General features: G+C 37.1%; 1 protein-coding gene across 4 annotated transcripts in view; it reads right to left on the bottom strand.

Annotated features, from left to right (window-relative positions):
* magi2a (membrane associated guanylate kinase, WW and PDZ domain containing 2a) overlaps positions 1-17,955 on the bottom strand; it is a 222,753-nt gene that overhangs the window by 84,551 nt on the left and 120,247 nt on the right. For all 4 annotated transcript variants that reach the window (XM_084112369.1, XM_084112370.1, XM_084112372.1 and 1 more), the window contains exons 3-4: positions 5,063-5,182; positions 379-594 (exon numbers count right to left, since the gene is read on the bottom strand). In XM_084112369.1, coding sequence (XP_083968495.1) covers positions 379-594; positions 5,063-5,182 — 336 coding nt within the window. The remainder of the gene's footprint in view (positions 1-378; positions 595-5,062; positions 5,183-17,955) is intronic.

Genomic DNA, 17,955 nt, shown 5'->3' with positions numbered 1-17,955 from the left:
CTAAATCACCATGTCATGTAGGTGTATTAGAGCCAGAACAAAACAAAAGTTTTTTTTCAGTACATCCACACTCGATGCACGTTTCCGCCCCACAGAGCTGCTCCTATGGAGCGAAAAACAGGCAATGTGTGATAACATGCTGGCACGACAGTTGCTAGGCTATTGCCCTGACAACAGTGGATACTATGAGGTAATTTAGAGTGGAGGCGGTTGCTATGATACATGATGCACCTAGTGGCCCCACGGTAATCATCTCTACGCTAGTAACCCTGATCTGAGGTCACAGCAGTAACTGAATTTACTACACCGGTGAGCCCGTACATTACAAGATGGCATGAAAGATCTCTCTTTTTCTTAAATTGATTAAGAGCTCCTCACCTGGGGTGATGGCCACTCCGTTGCCGTTGATGACGGGCCTCTCCTCCTCTTCCTCCTCAGGTGGCTCGATGCCAGCCTTCTCCATGTTGCTGACGGACTTGTTGCGTCTACGTTTGCCCTGTGATCTGGGTGTGGCGCCTGGCAACAGTTGCTCAGCTACATTCAGCAGCAGTGGGCTGGGCTCTGCCGGGGGCTTCGGGGTGCCGTAAAAGTTATCTGCAATCGATCAGACATTTGGTGTATAATTGACGTTTTTTTTATAATGTAAGCTCTGTCACCATGATGTTATGTATATATGTATCTGTGTATCTATGTATCTATGTATGTATGTATGTATGTATGTATGTATGTATGTATGTATCTATCTATGTATGTATGTATGTATGTATGTATCTATGTATGTATGTATGTATGTATGTATGTATGTATATATGTATGTATGTATGTATGTATCTATGTATGTATGTATCTATGTATGTATGTATCTATGTATGTATGTATCTATGTATGTATGTAGCTATGTATCTATGTATCTATCTATCTATCTATCTATCTATCTATCTATCTATCTATCTATCTATCTATCTGTCTGTCTATCTATGTCTGTCTATCTATAAATACAAAGTTCAAAAGAACAGCATTATCAATAAATGTACAACTATACATAAAAACCTTAACGCATTTTAACTTTTAAATACACTCAATTAAATAATACAAAAGAAAATAACTGCGAAAGTGAACATAAAAGCAAACTTTGGAATCAAAGAAACAAATGGTTAAAGGGATAGTTCACCCAAAAATGAAAATTACCCCATGATTTACTCACCCTCAAGCCATCCTAGGTTTATATGACATTCTTCTTTCAGACGAACACAATCAGAGTTATATTGAAAAATATCCTGGCTCTTTCAAGCTTTATAATGGGAGTGAATGGCCGTCCTGATTTTGAAGTCCAAAAAAGTGCATCCATCCATCATAAAAGTAATCGATACGGCTCCAGGGGGTTAATAAAGGCCTTATGAAGTGATGGATTTTTGCAAGAAAAAAAATCCATATTCAAAACGTATTGATCTAAAATAACTAGCTTCCGGCAGTCGGCCTATGCAAGTCGACTTACGTCAAAAGAGTAACCCCTGATCCGATGTATGATGTACTGTAGGATCAGGGTTTGATAATGAACTTTTTCACTCACCAGCCAATTTGCTAATTATCGGCCATTCAAAACTACCAGCCAAAACAAAATAATCAGAAATAAACCAGATTATCAATGTCACAAGCTAAGATTTAAATATAGCCAATTTATTATTAAATCTGATTCTGAATTATTGTATTGCTTTCAGCTTTCAGCTGTTTGTGATCACTGTACCATTCAAATAAAAGAAAAAAAGAACTTCTCTTATAATTGCCTTGCGTTTACCTGCATGTAGACACAAAAGATGCAAGGGTGCTTTTTGCCCAAAAGTCTGTGACATGCGGCATTTATGAGAACGGGTTAGAAAAAGTGGCCTCTTAATTGTCTCCTATAGGGCTCAAACCAGTCAGGAAACACCATGCCATGGACATCTTGATATATGGAAAGAGATGCCGCCAGTATGCATATGATCATAGAAAACAATGTGTTTAAATTTTAAAGACGTGGCACTATGATGCGTTTCTCTCAGTGTGCGACCCTATTTACACATTGTTTTGCTAATGTAGTTTGAGGATCCTTTTAGCGAAAGGTCTCTGATAGTGATGCCTATCCTCTGCGCTTTCGTCAATACACACATACACTCTTTCGCCGTAAATCGATGCGTACGGCCGTCTGTCGGAAGCTAGTTATTTTAGATGATGAAGTTTTAAATATGGATGGATGCGCTTTTTGGGGCTTCGAAATCTCCAAAGAGAAATCTTGAAAGAGCCAGGATATTTTTTAATAAAACTCAGATTGTGTTCGTCTGAAAGAAGAAAGTCATATACACCTGGGATGGCTTGAGGGTGAGTAAACCATGTGGTAATTCAAATTTTTGGGTGAACTAACCCTTTAAGCTGATGTTAAGGCTAAAAACTGTGTAAGTGTTAATTGAATCGTTTTTAATAATTAATTTTAATTAATAATTATTTAATAGGAACATGCCCCTGCAGTCAATATCCTACACACATATTAGTAATTATAATTAGCTTTAAATAAAAATATGTCTATGATATGAACTCAGTGTGTCATGTATTTGTAATAACTGTGTTTTTTGCATTGCTCGGTCAGTGAAAATCATGTCTCTGCAAATAAACCAAAAAAACACAAAAGTCCGACACCTGTACAATCACGCTCAAACTGTATCTCAAACGATCAGTGTGTGAGGGAGTGCTGTTCTATGTTTACAGACTCAGTAATAGTGCCATGGCTCCCCTGGGATGAACAGGCTCTTGAGGAGAGCAGGGCATCTGGTTGAGTGTGCCTTCAATTCTCCCCGGGTCACTACCTGACATGATGCTACAGTGCACAACAGCTGTAACTCATAAAAATGGATTAAAAATAAATAAATAAAACAGAATAAAGCATAAATGAATACAAATGTAAGTGTTTCTTTGTAGCTACGTTTATCAAGCCTGAAATACTTGATTCTGATTTTTTTATTTAATTATTTTTTGACAACTAAACAACTAAACTTTAACCGTCCGACTTCTTACATGACTGTGCTAATTTCACATCTCTTGTGTCTTTCCACAACCACTTTCTTTAATATTAATATTTTAAATGCAATATTTCATGTCCATTTTGTATTACTCGTTATTATTGTGATAATGACCAGTTGACTGTAGTCTTAAATACATTTTTTTATCTATAATTTTTATTATAATAAAGTATCAAGAAAGAAGAAATATAAATACATTTCTATGTTAATATTGGTGTTTCCTCTTTTCTTTTTGTTTATTTAATAAAAAAATACAGTAAACAGTAATACTGTAAAATATTATTAGAATTTAAAATAACAGTTTTATATTTTAAATATATTCTTGCTGAACAGAAGTATTTTTTTAAAGAAATCGTTTGAACAATAGTATATTTAATTGTTTAACCCTTGACACAGAACCAGACTTTGAAATTTTAACAGATTTTAATATAAAGACACTAAGATTGAACCACCGCAATTGTCATTGTGTGAAATGATTTATAGCAATTTTTACACAAATTTGCCCCAATAATATTTTCTCAAAAGTTAGTTTAATTGGTTGCAAAGAAGATAATCAGAGCGTGCTTGAAATAAACTATGAGCCATGCGATGTGTGAATATCACACAATATATGTGCGAATTTATTTTTTAAAATGTCAAATTATGCAAAAAAAGTGTAAAAATATTATTTATTTGTATACTTGAGTCAGTCAGGACATTAATTTCTTTTTAATTTAAACACTATTTAATATATTAGATTTCAAAACCCTTTGTAAACCCATCACATATTCCACTTATATACCTGACGTTACATTATTAAAGCTGAGCTGAGTTACAGTGCCAGTCACAATCTTTAAAACATGCTGAAAATCTAAATCACCGTATGAACACTAAGGAAGATTTAATGAGAAAGAAATAGAGTATAAGTGAAGAGTTGATGTATTTCACATAAAGAAATTCTCTTTTGTCCCTTTCAGTCACTAGTTCACAGTCAACTCAGAGGGAAAAGTGACAATGGACTAAAGGAGAGAGAGGGAAATGGATATTTATTCAAGAGATGGAGTTGTTGGACTTCTGAAGTGAATAAAGGCTAAGCTCACAAGACCCCAGATAATCAGATTCCCTTTACGGTATTTTTATATCACATTGTGAATTAACTAGAGTTTCTGCCAATTAGATACTTTCCCATGGTCTGTCCTCTTTTATTCACAGAGGGTCTCGAAAAACAGAATATCACAAAGCAAATTGTTAATAAAGGAGCACTGCCATCCCATAAGCTTACGAACATAAAATAGTCACTTCCAGGGAAAATGTCATATAATATAATTGGAAATAGAAGTTGTAGCCACTGGGGATGCCACTGTGGCTCATTATTAATTGTAATAAATTACTTGCGGTTTAGAGCGCACAAACAAAATGCTCTGATGAACTTCATGTTTGCTAGCAATCAGCAGCAGATCCCTTTGTCTTGGAGCGAGAGCGCGTCAAACACTTCTAGGAGGTAACAGTATAGCCAATCATTTTGATGACAGACTTTGACCAGAGCGAGATGTTTTCTTTTGTTCTCTGAGATAATTATTCAGTCATAAACCTTGGTTGAGGCAGAGTCACATCTAGGAATTTTCTCTGAAAGTGAGTTTTTAATCTAACACGTGTTAGTCTAACAAATGTTTGTTTCAATCTATCATTTTTATGCAGCATCCCAAAACTTGGATACATGGATAGAAACCCAGCTACTGATATTTTGATCCCAGATATGGTACAGTTTCCTCCTTTAATGAAAATCTATGGACTTTTTTAGCTGACTGTATTGCTCACCTCTTAGAGAAGTAATAGCACACTTCACCTCAAGAATCTCCATGATTTGAGGTATCACTCATGTCCGTAGCACATTGAGTTATGCACCAAAGTTTAATACTTAGCTAGCAGTTGGTTAGTTAGGTTAGGGCTTGCTCAAATCCCTAATCCCAGCAATGAGATATTGGGACAAAAACTATAACTTGATATATGATTGTGCAACTCGGCCAACTTACCTTCATAAGTTCCACTTTCCAGCAAAGCTCCACTTTTCTCCAATTCCACAAACCGCTCAACGGTCACAAAGTTGTAGTCTACTCCGGGAACCTCTCCTTCTCTAGGCTGCCTGGTTGTACCTACAGAGAAAAGAGAGAGGCGGGAGTTAGTTCAGGTCAGCGAGCCCCCTAAGGTTTTGAGCCACGGGCTTAATCAGCAGCTAGAAAGCTCATCCAGCAACAAAAAAGAAGGTTTTTATAGCAAAGCTCAACATGAGCCAAACAGAACAGGTGCCCGGGTAACTGGTTCACTTAATTTTTACAGAGTGCCACATATGCTGTCTGACAGTCTGTCAGAGACACAAAAAGAGAACAGGGAAGAAAGAAAAACAAAATATGAGGCTTTTGAGGTTCTAAGGTGAAAATAATGATGCAACCTTGCCCATACAAAAGGAAACGTACAAGCCTTGAAAAATGTAGCTTTTCTAAAATTGAAAGAATTCATCATTATACATCACACTTCATTTTTTTGTTAACAAAATACATGTATAATGTTACAAAAGATTTTTATTTCAAATAAATGCTGTTCAGTGAACTCTTTTATTCATCAAATATTCTAAAAAAAAAAAAAAAAGTATCACAGTTTCCACAAGGAAAATGGCTGCTTAAAAATTCAGGGTTGCCATGATAAAACATTTTTACTGTATTTTTGATGCAGCCTTGGTGAGTATAAGAAACTTCTTAAAAAACAAAACTTTTGACTGGTAGTCTATGATTAGACTTTCAAAATATGTCTTGAGTCAAATATTGAGTCAAGTCTTAGGGTTAGGGTTAGGTTATAGGTTAACATAGGTTAACAAAATATAGGTTAACAAAATATGCTCTAGTGACATTTATCACGCAACACCACCAAAACACTGTTTGGCAGCCATTTAATCCTTGTGAGACTAGAATGCTGCAAACAGTTTAAACTGGCCCAGGGTTTCAGAGTCTAACTGCACCCAACCCCAACACACTTGCCTAGAAGTTTATAGCACTCCAAAAGACCTTGATCACCTGGTTAAGATGTATTTAATTTGAATTGGAGCTAAACTTCCTAGAATACTGAACCTCCAGGACAATAATTGGCAGAGCCGACACCAGGACACACACACTGGGGGGCATTCATAATTCTTGAGGGGACCATTGTTTCCTGCGGAAACTAAGATCAAATGCAAATCAGATCTGAGGGGGCAATGCCCCCTTTTGCCCCCTCGTGGCGTCGGCCCTGATAACTGGCACACCTAAACTAGCCTCAGATATGCAATGTCTTAGCTAGCCTTCAAGCTGGTTGGTCTGATTTGCTACTATCGTTTTAGAGGGGTTTATGTGCTTGTTAGCTACTCAGGCTAGGATACCAGCTGGTCGACCAGCTGAACTACCCCAGCTAAAAAAAAGAAATGAACACAAACCACTCCTCACCGATTTTACAATGAGAACAGTTTAAAGTGTATGTACATGTAGCAAGGGGTTAACATGCTAAACTGAAGTGTTAATGTATTCCTGCGTCCTGGATAGCAGAGCAGTAATTAGCCAGCGAGGAGCTCCAGAGTTTGTGCTAATTGCTGCTAGCTGAGAAAGCACTGGGGTATTTCTAAACTCCGCATGTTAAGGCAGATCACTGTGGGAATTCCAACAGTAAACACCTGACTCCAGGGTCAATGAAATGACGTTCATTTTTTTTTTCTGGGTCTATTCATTTATTCAAAAACACATTAAAAATGCAGTCTAAACATATAATGATTTGAATATTTCTCTTCTGTGATAAGAATGTTTTAGTTTCTGAATAAAAAATATTTTTTGATATTATGTTAGGGGCATAAAGTAAAAAAATAAAACAAACAAAAAAAATTGTCAGGGTTGTGCAATATCATGTTATCATACTGAATAAAAAAAGCTCTTTAAAATAATGAAGCTTTTGATAGGTAACCCGCATGTAAAATTTGGCATATGTTTTATTAAAAGTTCAACAAGTATCTGAAATATCAAATAAATTAACCTTTTTATGACAAGGTAATGTTCAGGCTGTAAAATGTCACATGGTATGATTCATGGAGTAAGAAAAAAATGTCATTGCATTTTGTTATGGTAACCCCATATCATTAGATATCATTACATTTAATTACATTAAAACTTTTGGAAAATGATACAAAAGTTTTTCAAAACCATATGAAACCAATAAGAAAACTAAGAGTATAATTCTAAGAACAGGCACTTGTCTTAAACTACAATTTTAAAAGATATTTAATTTTGAACACATTGACCCTTCAAAACCTTATTAACTCAAATGACCTGGTCACTAACCCCTTCTTATAAACTGAAGTACCGCACAAACAACATTAGAAGCAAACGACAGACAATTCCTTTCCCCTGTACTGGTCCAAATACTGGCTGATGTGAAACGGTTGCACTCTCATCCATTACCTGACCTACTAACTGCCGGTTCACGGCAATCAAAATTCAACTAAGCCAGTTTAAAAACCACATCTGACAGCAGAGATTCGCACTCCCCTGAGACGGTGGCATCAAAGGGTTGTGGAAAATACCAACCAGAGCCCTACACAGTCATCAAGTTGTGACCAGTGTATGAAACTCACATCATCTCTCATCATCTCTCAGTCAATAGCTACACAATGACAAGCCCCAGAGCTTGGTGTCTTTCCACCCTGAAAGCCTATCATTCAGAGTTATGATGGGCATGCTAATGACAGTTCACAGGAAATAGGGGCAAATGGAACGTCTCCAGTCTTGCGACCTGTGTCTACGCCTCAGAAGACAGCGCAAGACGCCATGCCTCATCACTACAACTAGAATATCTCACAATACCGCCGACTACCCAAGCGTGTAATAACATAATGAAAAGAAAATGAATCCACTACGACCATTAAATCGCTTGCCAACATCTTCTTAAAGCTCGATTTGTTGATAAATCATACTTTAAATGAGAATTGCAAATTGCTGGAAGATGGATCGATCAGTGATTTATTCTCGAGAGTGGCAGTTACTTTGGCAGAAAGGCTTTGTTGACAAGATGCGCATCAATCTGTTTTTCTTGAGCCGACACAAACTGTAGCTAGATGCTAACTGAAAACACAACACTTCTCACTGTCTTTCCAGAGAATGGCAGACATCGTTGGTGACTGGCTGTGACTATCATGTCGCAAAGACACTTTAAATCAATTTTAGTCAATTTTGAATGGAGAAGAGAGTAATTTACAACATCTTGCATTAGAGAATAACGTGGATATGCTAAGTAGCCAAACACTGTGTTCTCATTCACGGACCATTGCGTGAGTGTGATATCTGTGTACAAATGTTTTCATGAACAAATCATAATGATTCAATAACTTTCATACTATTTTTTAGTACAACAAAAATGTAGGAACAACTGAAACCATGCATACATCACATACTCTTGGTAGCCTTATAAAATATGTTAAGATGGAATTTTATACATAGCAGGGGCGGTTCCTCCGAGGAGGCAATGGAGGTAGTGCCTCCAAAATGGATGAGAAAATAATCCATATTACACAAATATATCAAAGCAAATGTGACATTAAAAAGTATATAAACCAATGAAAAACCGAGGCAATGCCTGTTTTTTAGTATGATTGGATATGATTGGTTAGATTGGATATGATTGGTTAGTGCGATAAAACCTGACTCTTGTTTTCGTGCATGTTCGTGAATCGGTCTGAATGAACAACATTATGGCGTTAATTGGAAGACTAATTACAAACTAAGTAAACAACTCAGCCACTTAGATATCACCGTTTTGTCACATTAAAATCATGAAAAAACATGAAAATTGCCTAAAAACACAATGGCTGTTTTTTTTATTGTTTTTTTTTTAAGTAAGCAATCAACTTGGTGAAACAAAAGGTACATCTGTGACCAATGTTAACCAAGCTTGATGACTGATGATCAGAAATCAAGCTGACTATTAAAAAGAACAGCTGAACATCAGTTCTCAAATAAAAATATATTGTTTAAATAGTTACTGCTTTTGGTTATTATTTTGGAATAGATGCAGACATTAATTACATAGTTAATATAAAAATTCAAAATATAATGGTATGTGGTTTCTCTTTTTTTGATGTAATGTAATGAACACCACTGATACATAGATATTTAATACATAAATACATTTCATAAGAAAAGAGTATGCCTTTAGAGAGTGTTGTACGTCTGATGAGGATTGCTGTGTGGAAAGCCCTTACATGTAGTTGGTTTGGGCATATTTTACGCCACTTGCTAACCTTGTGCATGTAGTCGCTCACTTAGCTAAGGCTATTTATGTAAAAACTGTGCAAACTCACATTCGCATCCACAGAAATATGTATTCACATTTGAGTAAAAATGGTAGGAACAGTACCCTTTGAAAAGGTTACCTACAGTGAGGAAAATAAGTATTTGAACACCCTGCTATTTTGCAAGTTCTCCCACTTGGAAATCATGGAGGGGTCTGAAATTGTCATCGTAGGTGCATGTCCACTGTGAGAGACATAATCTAAAAAAAAAAATCAGAAATCACAATGTATGATTTTTTAACTATTTATTTGTATGATACAGCTGCAAATAAGTATTTGAACACCTGAGAAAATCAATGTTAATATTTGGTACAGTAGCCTTTGTTTGCAATTACAGAGGTCAAACGTTTCCTGTAGTTTTTCACCAGGTTTGCACACACTGCAGGAGGGATTTTGGCCCACTCCTCCACACAGATCTTCTCTAGATCAGTCAGGTTTCTGGGCTGTCGCTGAGAAACACGGAGTTTGAGCTCCCTCCAAAGATTCTCTATTGGGTTTAGGTCTGGAGACTGGCTAGGCCACGCCAGAACCTTGATATGCTTCTTACAGAGCCACTCCTTGGTTATCCTGGCTGTGTGCTTCGGGTCATTGTCATGTTGGAAGACCCAGCCTCGACCCATCTTCAATGCTCTAACTGAGGGAAGGAGGTTGTTCCCCAAAATCTTGCAATACATGGCCCCGGTCATCCTCTCCTTAATACAGTGCAGTCGCCCTGTCCCATGTGCAGAAAAACACCCCCAAAGCATGATGCTACCACCCCCATGCTTCACAGTAGGGATGGTGTTCTTGGGATGGTACTCATCATTCTTCTTCCTCCAAGCACGTTTAGTGGAATTATGACCAAAAAGTTCTATTTTGGTCTCATCTGACCACATGACTTTCTCCCATGACTCCTCTGGATCATCCAAATGGTCATTGGCAAACTTAAGACGGGCCTTGACATGTGCTGGTTTAAGCAGGGGAACCTTCCGTGCCATGCATGATTTCAAACCATGACGTCTTAGTGTATTACCAACAGTAACCTTGGAAACGGTGGTCCCAGCTCTTTTCAGGTCATTGACCAGCTCCTCCCGTTCTGGGCTGATTTCTCACCTTTCTTAGGATCATTGAGACCCCACGAGGTGAGATCTTGCATGGAGCCCCAGTCCGAGGGAGATTGACAGTCATGTTTAGCTTCTTCCATTTTCTAATGATTGCTCCAACAGTGGACCTTTTTTCACCAAGCTGCTTGGCAATTTCCCCGTAGCCCTTTCCAGCCTTGTGGAGGTGTACAATTTTGTCTCTAGTGTCTTTGGACAGCTCTTTGGTCTTGGCCATGTTAGTAGTTGGATTCTTACTGATTGTATGGGGTGGACAGGTGTCTTTATGCAGCTAACGACCTCAAACAGGTGCATCTAATTTAGGATAATAAATGGAGTGGAGGTGGACATTTTAAAGGCACACTAACAGGTCTTTGAGGGTCAGAATTCTAGCTGATAGACAGGTGTTCAAATACTTATTTGCAGCTGTATCATACAAATAAATAGTTAAAAAATCATACATTGTGATTTCTGGATTTTTTTTTTTTAGATTATGTCTCTCACAGTGGACATGCACCTACGATGACAATTTCAGACCCCTCCATGATTTCTAAGTGGGAGAACTTGCAAATAGCAGGGTGTTCAAATACTTATTTTCCTCACTGTATCTCTAAATGGTGCATATTAGTACCTAAATGGTATATATTAGTACCTTTTGAAAGGGTACCACCCCAGTGACAGACTTTGAAACCTTTTTTTTCTAAGAGTGTCTATGCTAATTCCAAAGTGGACCTTTGATACAGGACAGGTATAATTAGCCATACCTAATGCTATCCAGTGGTTGCTTTTCATGATAACAATACTTTCAAATGGGAGCACAGAGGAATTGATTACACTTTAGAATGTAATTCATTTAGCACCAGTTTTGAGGTGTTACCTCATAATACTGAAATTCTGGGTCATCTCATATTTGTTAACTCTAGCTGTGTGTTAATTGCCGTGTAATGAACAGTTAATGCTGTTCTAGCTGTATACTTTTGTCATGCCAATAGTTTGAAATTATATCTGATTTCAGCATTTTCACATGAACCGTGTCAAGGCTTCAACACACTTGCATCATGGAAGGAGGCTAGGTAGGCAGAAAGTAGGAAACACAATGTAAACATGCTATCAACATTGAGCCATACAACTCAAAATCTCTAGCATCGTGTGCTACCTAATTATTACATAAACTGCCTAGTAACGCTTCACTCCATAGAGTTCGGCGCACTGGGAAATGTAATAGACAGATAACAGACATTTATCATGGGATTATACTTAGGAAAAACAATGCAAAATCCTAATACACTACTGATACATTACTGTATTTATTTAATTGAGTTTATTGAGCTTCTCTCTAGAGTGTTTTTTACCAATTTACATCTAATTCAACTATAGTCGGGAAGCGCTTTCCAGTTTAACAACCTCTAGAGGAAGAGAAAAAAGTGATTCTTTCCACATGAGCAATCCTGGGCTGCAGCAATCTGCAAAAAGGCACACAGCTTTTTAGTGCGGCAGGCGGCTAGTTATTTGTCCTCACTATCGCCCACTTCGAAGTGGCACCATCTTCCTGTGTACAAAATGTACCTTTATACAGAATCTCCTGCTGAGAAGAAGGGGAGAGGAAAATACTATCTGAAAATAGTGTCTTTGCACATTTGCCCAAGCAAGGTAGAAAAACGAAGAGAGGCGTGAAGGATTTGGGCTTGCAGTTTCTTTGAAAACATGGCGTGTGGGCTATGATCTGGCATGGGTTTGCAGCCTCATCAGTCATGTAACATGAACAGTATGTGCTTCGTACAGGCTAAAAGTTCTTGATTTCATGGACATGATAGCACATTCCTTGGGTTATTATATTATATTATCCATAAACAACTAGTGCTCCCCAAAAGGCTGTAATCTCAGTTAATGTTAAATGAGCTGCAACAAAAGCTCCTTTTGAAACAAGCAAAGCTTACGAGAAAAATAATATAAGGTTAAACTCAATTCATTTTAGGCACTTCAGTCTAGTTTAAAGATCCATGATAATCTAGATGGTACTAAAGGCTAGATATATATATATTTTTTTTTTACCAAGGGTTTTCTGCTCAACCCATTTTATATATAATTACAGTAGGTGCATTTTAATACTTAATAGTTTTAATACAGGCTTTTTGCAGTGTATTAAAAATTGGTCAATCTGTAACAATATTCCGAATAAAGCGTCTTGTTCTTTTGAGGTTCAACTATAACCATAAAAGTATAAAAAAATTACTTGAAACATTTTTTTCAACATGATATCTCTAAATAGATTTCAATATACAATTCTGACAAAGATATCTTAAATTAAATATATTATATACAGTTTTCTTATCAACTAAATGTATTCAGAGAGATTTGTAGATATGCTTCAAAGATTCATGGGGCAAGAAAACCAACAATGAGCATTCACTAAATGAAAAAAAAAAAGTAAATAATTTACAATAGTATTGGGCCTATTATTGACCCTTGAGGCACACCGGTGGTTTTGTATTCAATGAAGCAAGTAAATACAAACACATCAGTTCAAGGATGTGAGAGCACTGTGCTTCATAGTGATTGAAATAATTCTGAAAGAAAAATAAAGGATAAGATTTATTTATGAAGGACTTTTTTTTGCAATAAATTAATTACTGCACCTATCGCAAAACAGCTACCCTTGACTTCCTAAGTCATTTTCACCATTTTAATTCATGGAGATAATGGAAATCACATGAATTAGCAAGAAGAAAAGAGAATTAAACTTGCAATGCCTTCATGAGCATAATAATATAAATAATATAAAAATAATATAAATACTGTTCGTTTTTTCACACAAACCGCTCGTTTCGTGTCTTAGGCCATCAATGTGTACTTACGATGGGGAATTTTTTAATTTGGACTTCACTGTGCACGCTCTTTGAGATAGTGACCATAGATCTGCATTATATGACTGACAGACAAGAACGGTTTGACCTAAAAATATCAAAATTGAAACTACTGCGGAAAAAAAGACACCTACATCTTGGATGCCCTTGAGGTAAGCTAAAACATACCAAAATTTTATTTCAAAGTGAACTATCCCTTTAACAACATGAAAATGGAACTAGGTTGAATTGTGGGTTGGGGGCAAACAAACAATGTTTAATGCAGACGAACATGTGCAGAGCATGTGCCGTGTTTCCATTTGAGAAAAGATATGAGATGCTTAGCTAGAAATCCATCACTTCTGGTGTTTACTCTGTTGTCTTGTGCATGTGATTATCTTGCTCTGATCCAAGAGGATTACTGTTACTGTGTTAGTAGGCACCAAGCCATGCGAGAAGCCTGTACAGTCTTTGAGCTTGTTCTTCTGAAGAGCTGGTGTAGAATGGGGTTAGTGCAGCTTTCTGTGGCATGCTTCTGTTCTGTGGCTGGGTGCTATGAATCATCTTGGCAACCAAACCGAGGTCAGGATGGAGCACTAACCAAACTCAAAGGATGCCTCTGGACACTTCCTAATGCCTGCAATATGGACCCTGTCTCGTTTCCTTGAACTTGATTCCTAAGTCTCACTGTCTGGTCTTGCTGGGAGATACAAGATTACCGTCACTTGATCTAAGGACCAGGCACTGCGATGTGACAGACTCTAAAGAAAGACTTAAGGCAACTCCTGTCCTGGCCCTCAAAGTCATGGCACATACAGTTACCGTCCGAAAACATTAAGGAAAATCAGCCTTATAGCTGCCAAGGGTCCCAATCCTGACCATGCATGAAAGCATCACTGCAAGTAATCCCTTGCAGAGAATGTGGCTTGTGATGAGAAAAGACGGTGACCTACTTCTTCTTCCTCCTGTTTATGAGACAATATGACAACATTGCACTGTGATTCATCAGGGGAAATTACAGCTTGTTATTTAATGCTTCGCAAAAGGAACTGGCAATTGCAATCCGCAACCACCAACCCATTTACTGTGGAAAAGCAGCATTATTCTGGCAAGATTATGAGATATGGGATGTAATGGACTGTGGTGGTCTGATGAAGTGGGACAGCCAGGGAGAAAATACTGGAGGAAGTGAGGAGCAGGCAATGGAGATGTTGGAGCAATGGAAAAGAAGCAGGAGACTGAGGAGGAGGCATGGAAGAAGGAGTCATCATAGACATGCTCCCAATGCAAAGATTTAGCCAAAATGCTGCCTTCTAAGATGGCTAATTTAGTTAAAATAAAATAAAAATACATATAAACAGATAAAATAAAATCTATTTTTCTAATCAATATTTTAGTCTTGTTTCCACATACATATCTGAACATTATTAAAACAAGCCTTGAGAAGCTGATTTATAAAAAGAAAGACAAAGATCCCATTGGAAAATGTACTTTTTAAGCATAAACTTCAAATTTAATTTGATGTGTTTAAAATAAGAAGAAATTTGCTAATGGGGAAGAAAAAATATTCCAATTAATGATTGTCTGAAAACAACACGTAAAATATTTAGCAATTTGCTTCTCAAATAAATGTATCTTCTTTTAAATATGTGTTTGTTTATTTATTAAACTGGTAAACAAAACTAAGACAATAGCATTTAAAAGTTTTGGACCAGTAAGACTTTGTCATGTACTGGATTGATAATCCAGATTCAAGAGGCTTGATGCAGATGAACGATGAAATCACATTTAATAAAAACACTAAGGAAAATAAAGAGAACCATAAGAGAATAGAGGATAACTGAGGGTTTAAATACACTGGATAACAAGGGGCTGATGATAGACAGGTGAAGTTGATTAGTTGACATTTTGATTAACCAGGGTATCTATGGAAACTAGCAGAACAATGGAAACACAGGAAACAGAAACTAAAAAAACAGGAACTGAACATAGACTAAATAGACAGGCACAACAAGACAAAATAATATCAAAATAAGAGCCCATGATAACAAAAGCACAGGGAATCATGACATCTTTGACACTTAAATAAATTGACACTTTAAAATGAAGAAAAATGGCAGTAAAGACATTTGTTACAAAATATTTCTATTTCTAATAAATTCTGTTAATCAAAGAATCATTAAAAATGATTCCATAATTTATTAAGATGCACAACCATTTTCAACTTATAATAATACAAATAAATGTTTCTATGACACTAAAGATGGGAATAATGGCAGTAGAATATGAGCGTTGTCATTACAGAAAAAATAACGTGTAGATTATATTCAAAATAGAAAACTAATATTAAACTGTAAAAATGGTAGTGTAAGAGTATCACGTTTTACAGTGTAGAATCGTATCCTCATAGAGAATTGCAGTGAAAATAAAAATTCTCCTACGTTTTATATGCTTGTTAGGAGACTGTGTCATTAGCTTAGCAACATGTCAAGGTTTCCTGTGCGCTTCACATAAGGTTTTTGATTTGTGCACCATGCCGAGTTGCTGCCTATAAATAGTATTCTAAACCAGTCACTTGCAAGGTTCCGTTTCAGTTAAGATGCTGCCTTAGAGTGTAGGTGTCTATGTAGATAGTAGACAGCATAGAGGCTCACTATATTTTGGAACAGAGCTCATGAGACCTGTCATTCATAGTGATACTGATCTCATTCCAATCAGCTGAGGTAATGTTTTCACAGTACTACCGTTCTGCCTGTCCTATTTCAATTCGTAATCCATCTGTTATCACTGTGAGAGGCCATGTCAGCGAAGTACATTGTGTCCTTCCTAATCTGACCATTGGTCAATTAGGAAATGGCATAGTCCTTATAATGCTGTGTATGAGGCTGGATTATCCCCGGATCCCTCTAGAAATAAAAACAAGGTGTCTGGTAATATGGGACCTTTCAGATGCAAAGTGAAAAATTTGCTTTCAATGCACTTTCCACATACTTCACAAAGGTATAGATATGCTTTAAAGATCTACTATTATGGACCAGAGAAAAACAACGATAAGCATTCATTAAAAGAAAAAAGTAAAAATTTACAACAGCATTGGACCTAATATTGACCCCTGAGGCACACCGGTGGTTTTGTTTTTTAACAAAGCAAGGAAATACAAACAAAATTAACAATGTGTTTGAGCTCTTTCAACTGGTAAGAAGCCACAAATCAGAAAAGTTCAAGGACGTGAGAGCACTGTGCTTCACAGTGATTGATAGTGGAGATGCAAGATTGATTTCAGAACCAGCAAATCGACCTGTTACCCTGTTGGAACGGTAACAACCCTGCCCTCCAAAGAAATTCATTATTAGCTAAACCTCCAAGAAGCCTATTGACACACTGGTGCCAGAGAGGAAGGGAAGAAGTGAGGAAGGAAGAGAAAACATCACTGTGATATGTCACTGTCTATTTGTTAACTCTGCACATTTAAAACCACACTATTTGTCCAGTCATAACAAATGCATTGATATTAATAATTTACATGGATTTGTGGCTTTTTCAGACACCCTCTACTACGACTGATAGCCTGAGGGGACTCTTGAAACGGGCGATGCAATCCCCTCAGTGGGTTATTCGGCGGATCTCAAAAGATGCTTACGCAGTAAACACATCTGAGACATGAGGGAATGACTGTGTCTCTTGGCGCCCTTATTTAGTTATCATACTGTCCAATCAAACAAATATAGCATTTATTCAGTTGAATAGGAAGCATTTTTGTGAAGTTGAATAATAACTATTTAAATATTTACTACGGAAATCCCAGTTGGCTTTCAATACAGTTAGTTGTGGAACTGAACCAGCAAACTTTGTACTAGCAGCCTAGATTCTTAACTATTACGCTACCACTAACTTGTACACCCACACCAACTTCAAAACAGAAGGCAGAAACATACATGAAGATATCCATCAGCTGTAATGCTGTTCATATATACTTAATCTCACTTGGCTGACAAAATATACATCGCAAACCTCACAGAAACAAAACAACAAGGGGGTTTACCCCCTCAAAAAACAAAGAAGATCTGCTTTAAACAATCACAGAAGCAACATTTAACAAAGTGAATTACAACATTATCAACCCATGCAAAAGACTCAAAATCTCAAAATGACAAATTGTATGTACCCTTATGCAAGAACATCATATTTTATGTCCTTAGTAAACACCCCTGTAGCTTCTGTGACACGCACAGCTTTTCTCCAAGCTTTCTGGTGACGGGTAGGGTGTGTTCCCTCCAATCGTATGTTTGATCTCTCATGCTTCATATCTCTCCCTCCCTTGTTTACCTTTTTGGATGACAAAAAAGCTTTGCTTTCCTCCTACTTCAGAGGCATACAGGCATCTGAGCATTCACTCATGGCGTAGTGGCGGAAAAGAAGGATCAGCTTGGAAAAAATATGCAATTTGAAGCGCTTTGACAGCAAACACATTTCTGATCTTATCTGAGATGTAACCTCAGCAATCTGTCTGACCCCTTTCCTTTAATCTCATGCCATCCGGGAGAGGGTGAGAAGGTGCAGCGGGCGTCCCAGGATGTTTCCGCCTGCTCATCTGTAGATGTGGAAAGCAGCAGTGCTCAGTCAGGCAAGCAGCAGAGATATAG

Source organism: Abramis brama (assembly GCF_963993115.1).
Source record: "Abramis brama genome assembly, chromosome: 4".
In the NCBI taxonomy this organism is placed as follows: Eukaryota; Metazoa; Chordata; class Actinopteri; order Cypriniformes; family Leuciscidae; genus Abramis; species Abramis brama.
Note: the sequence above shows the minus strand (reverse complement) of the source record. Positions and strands in the feature narration are given on the sequence as shown.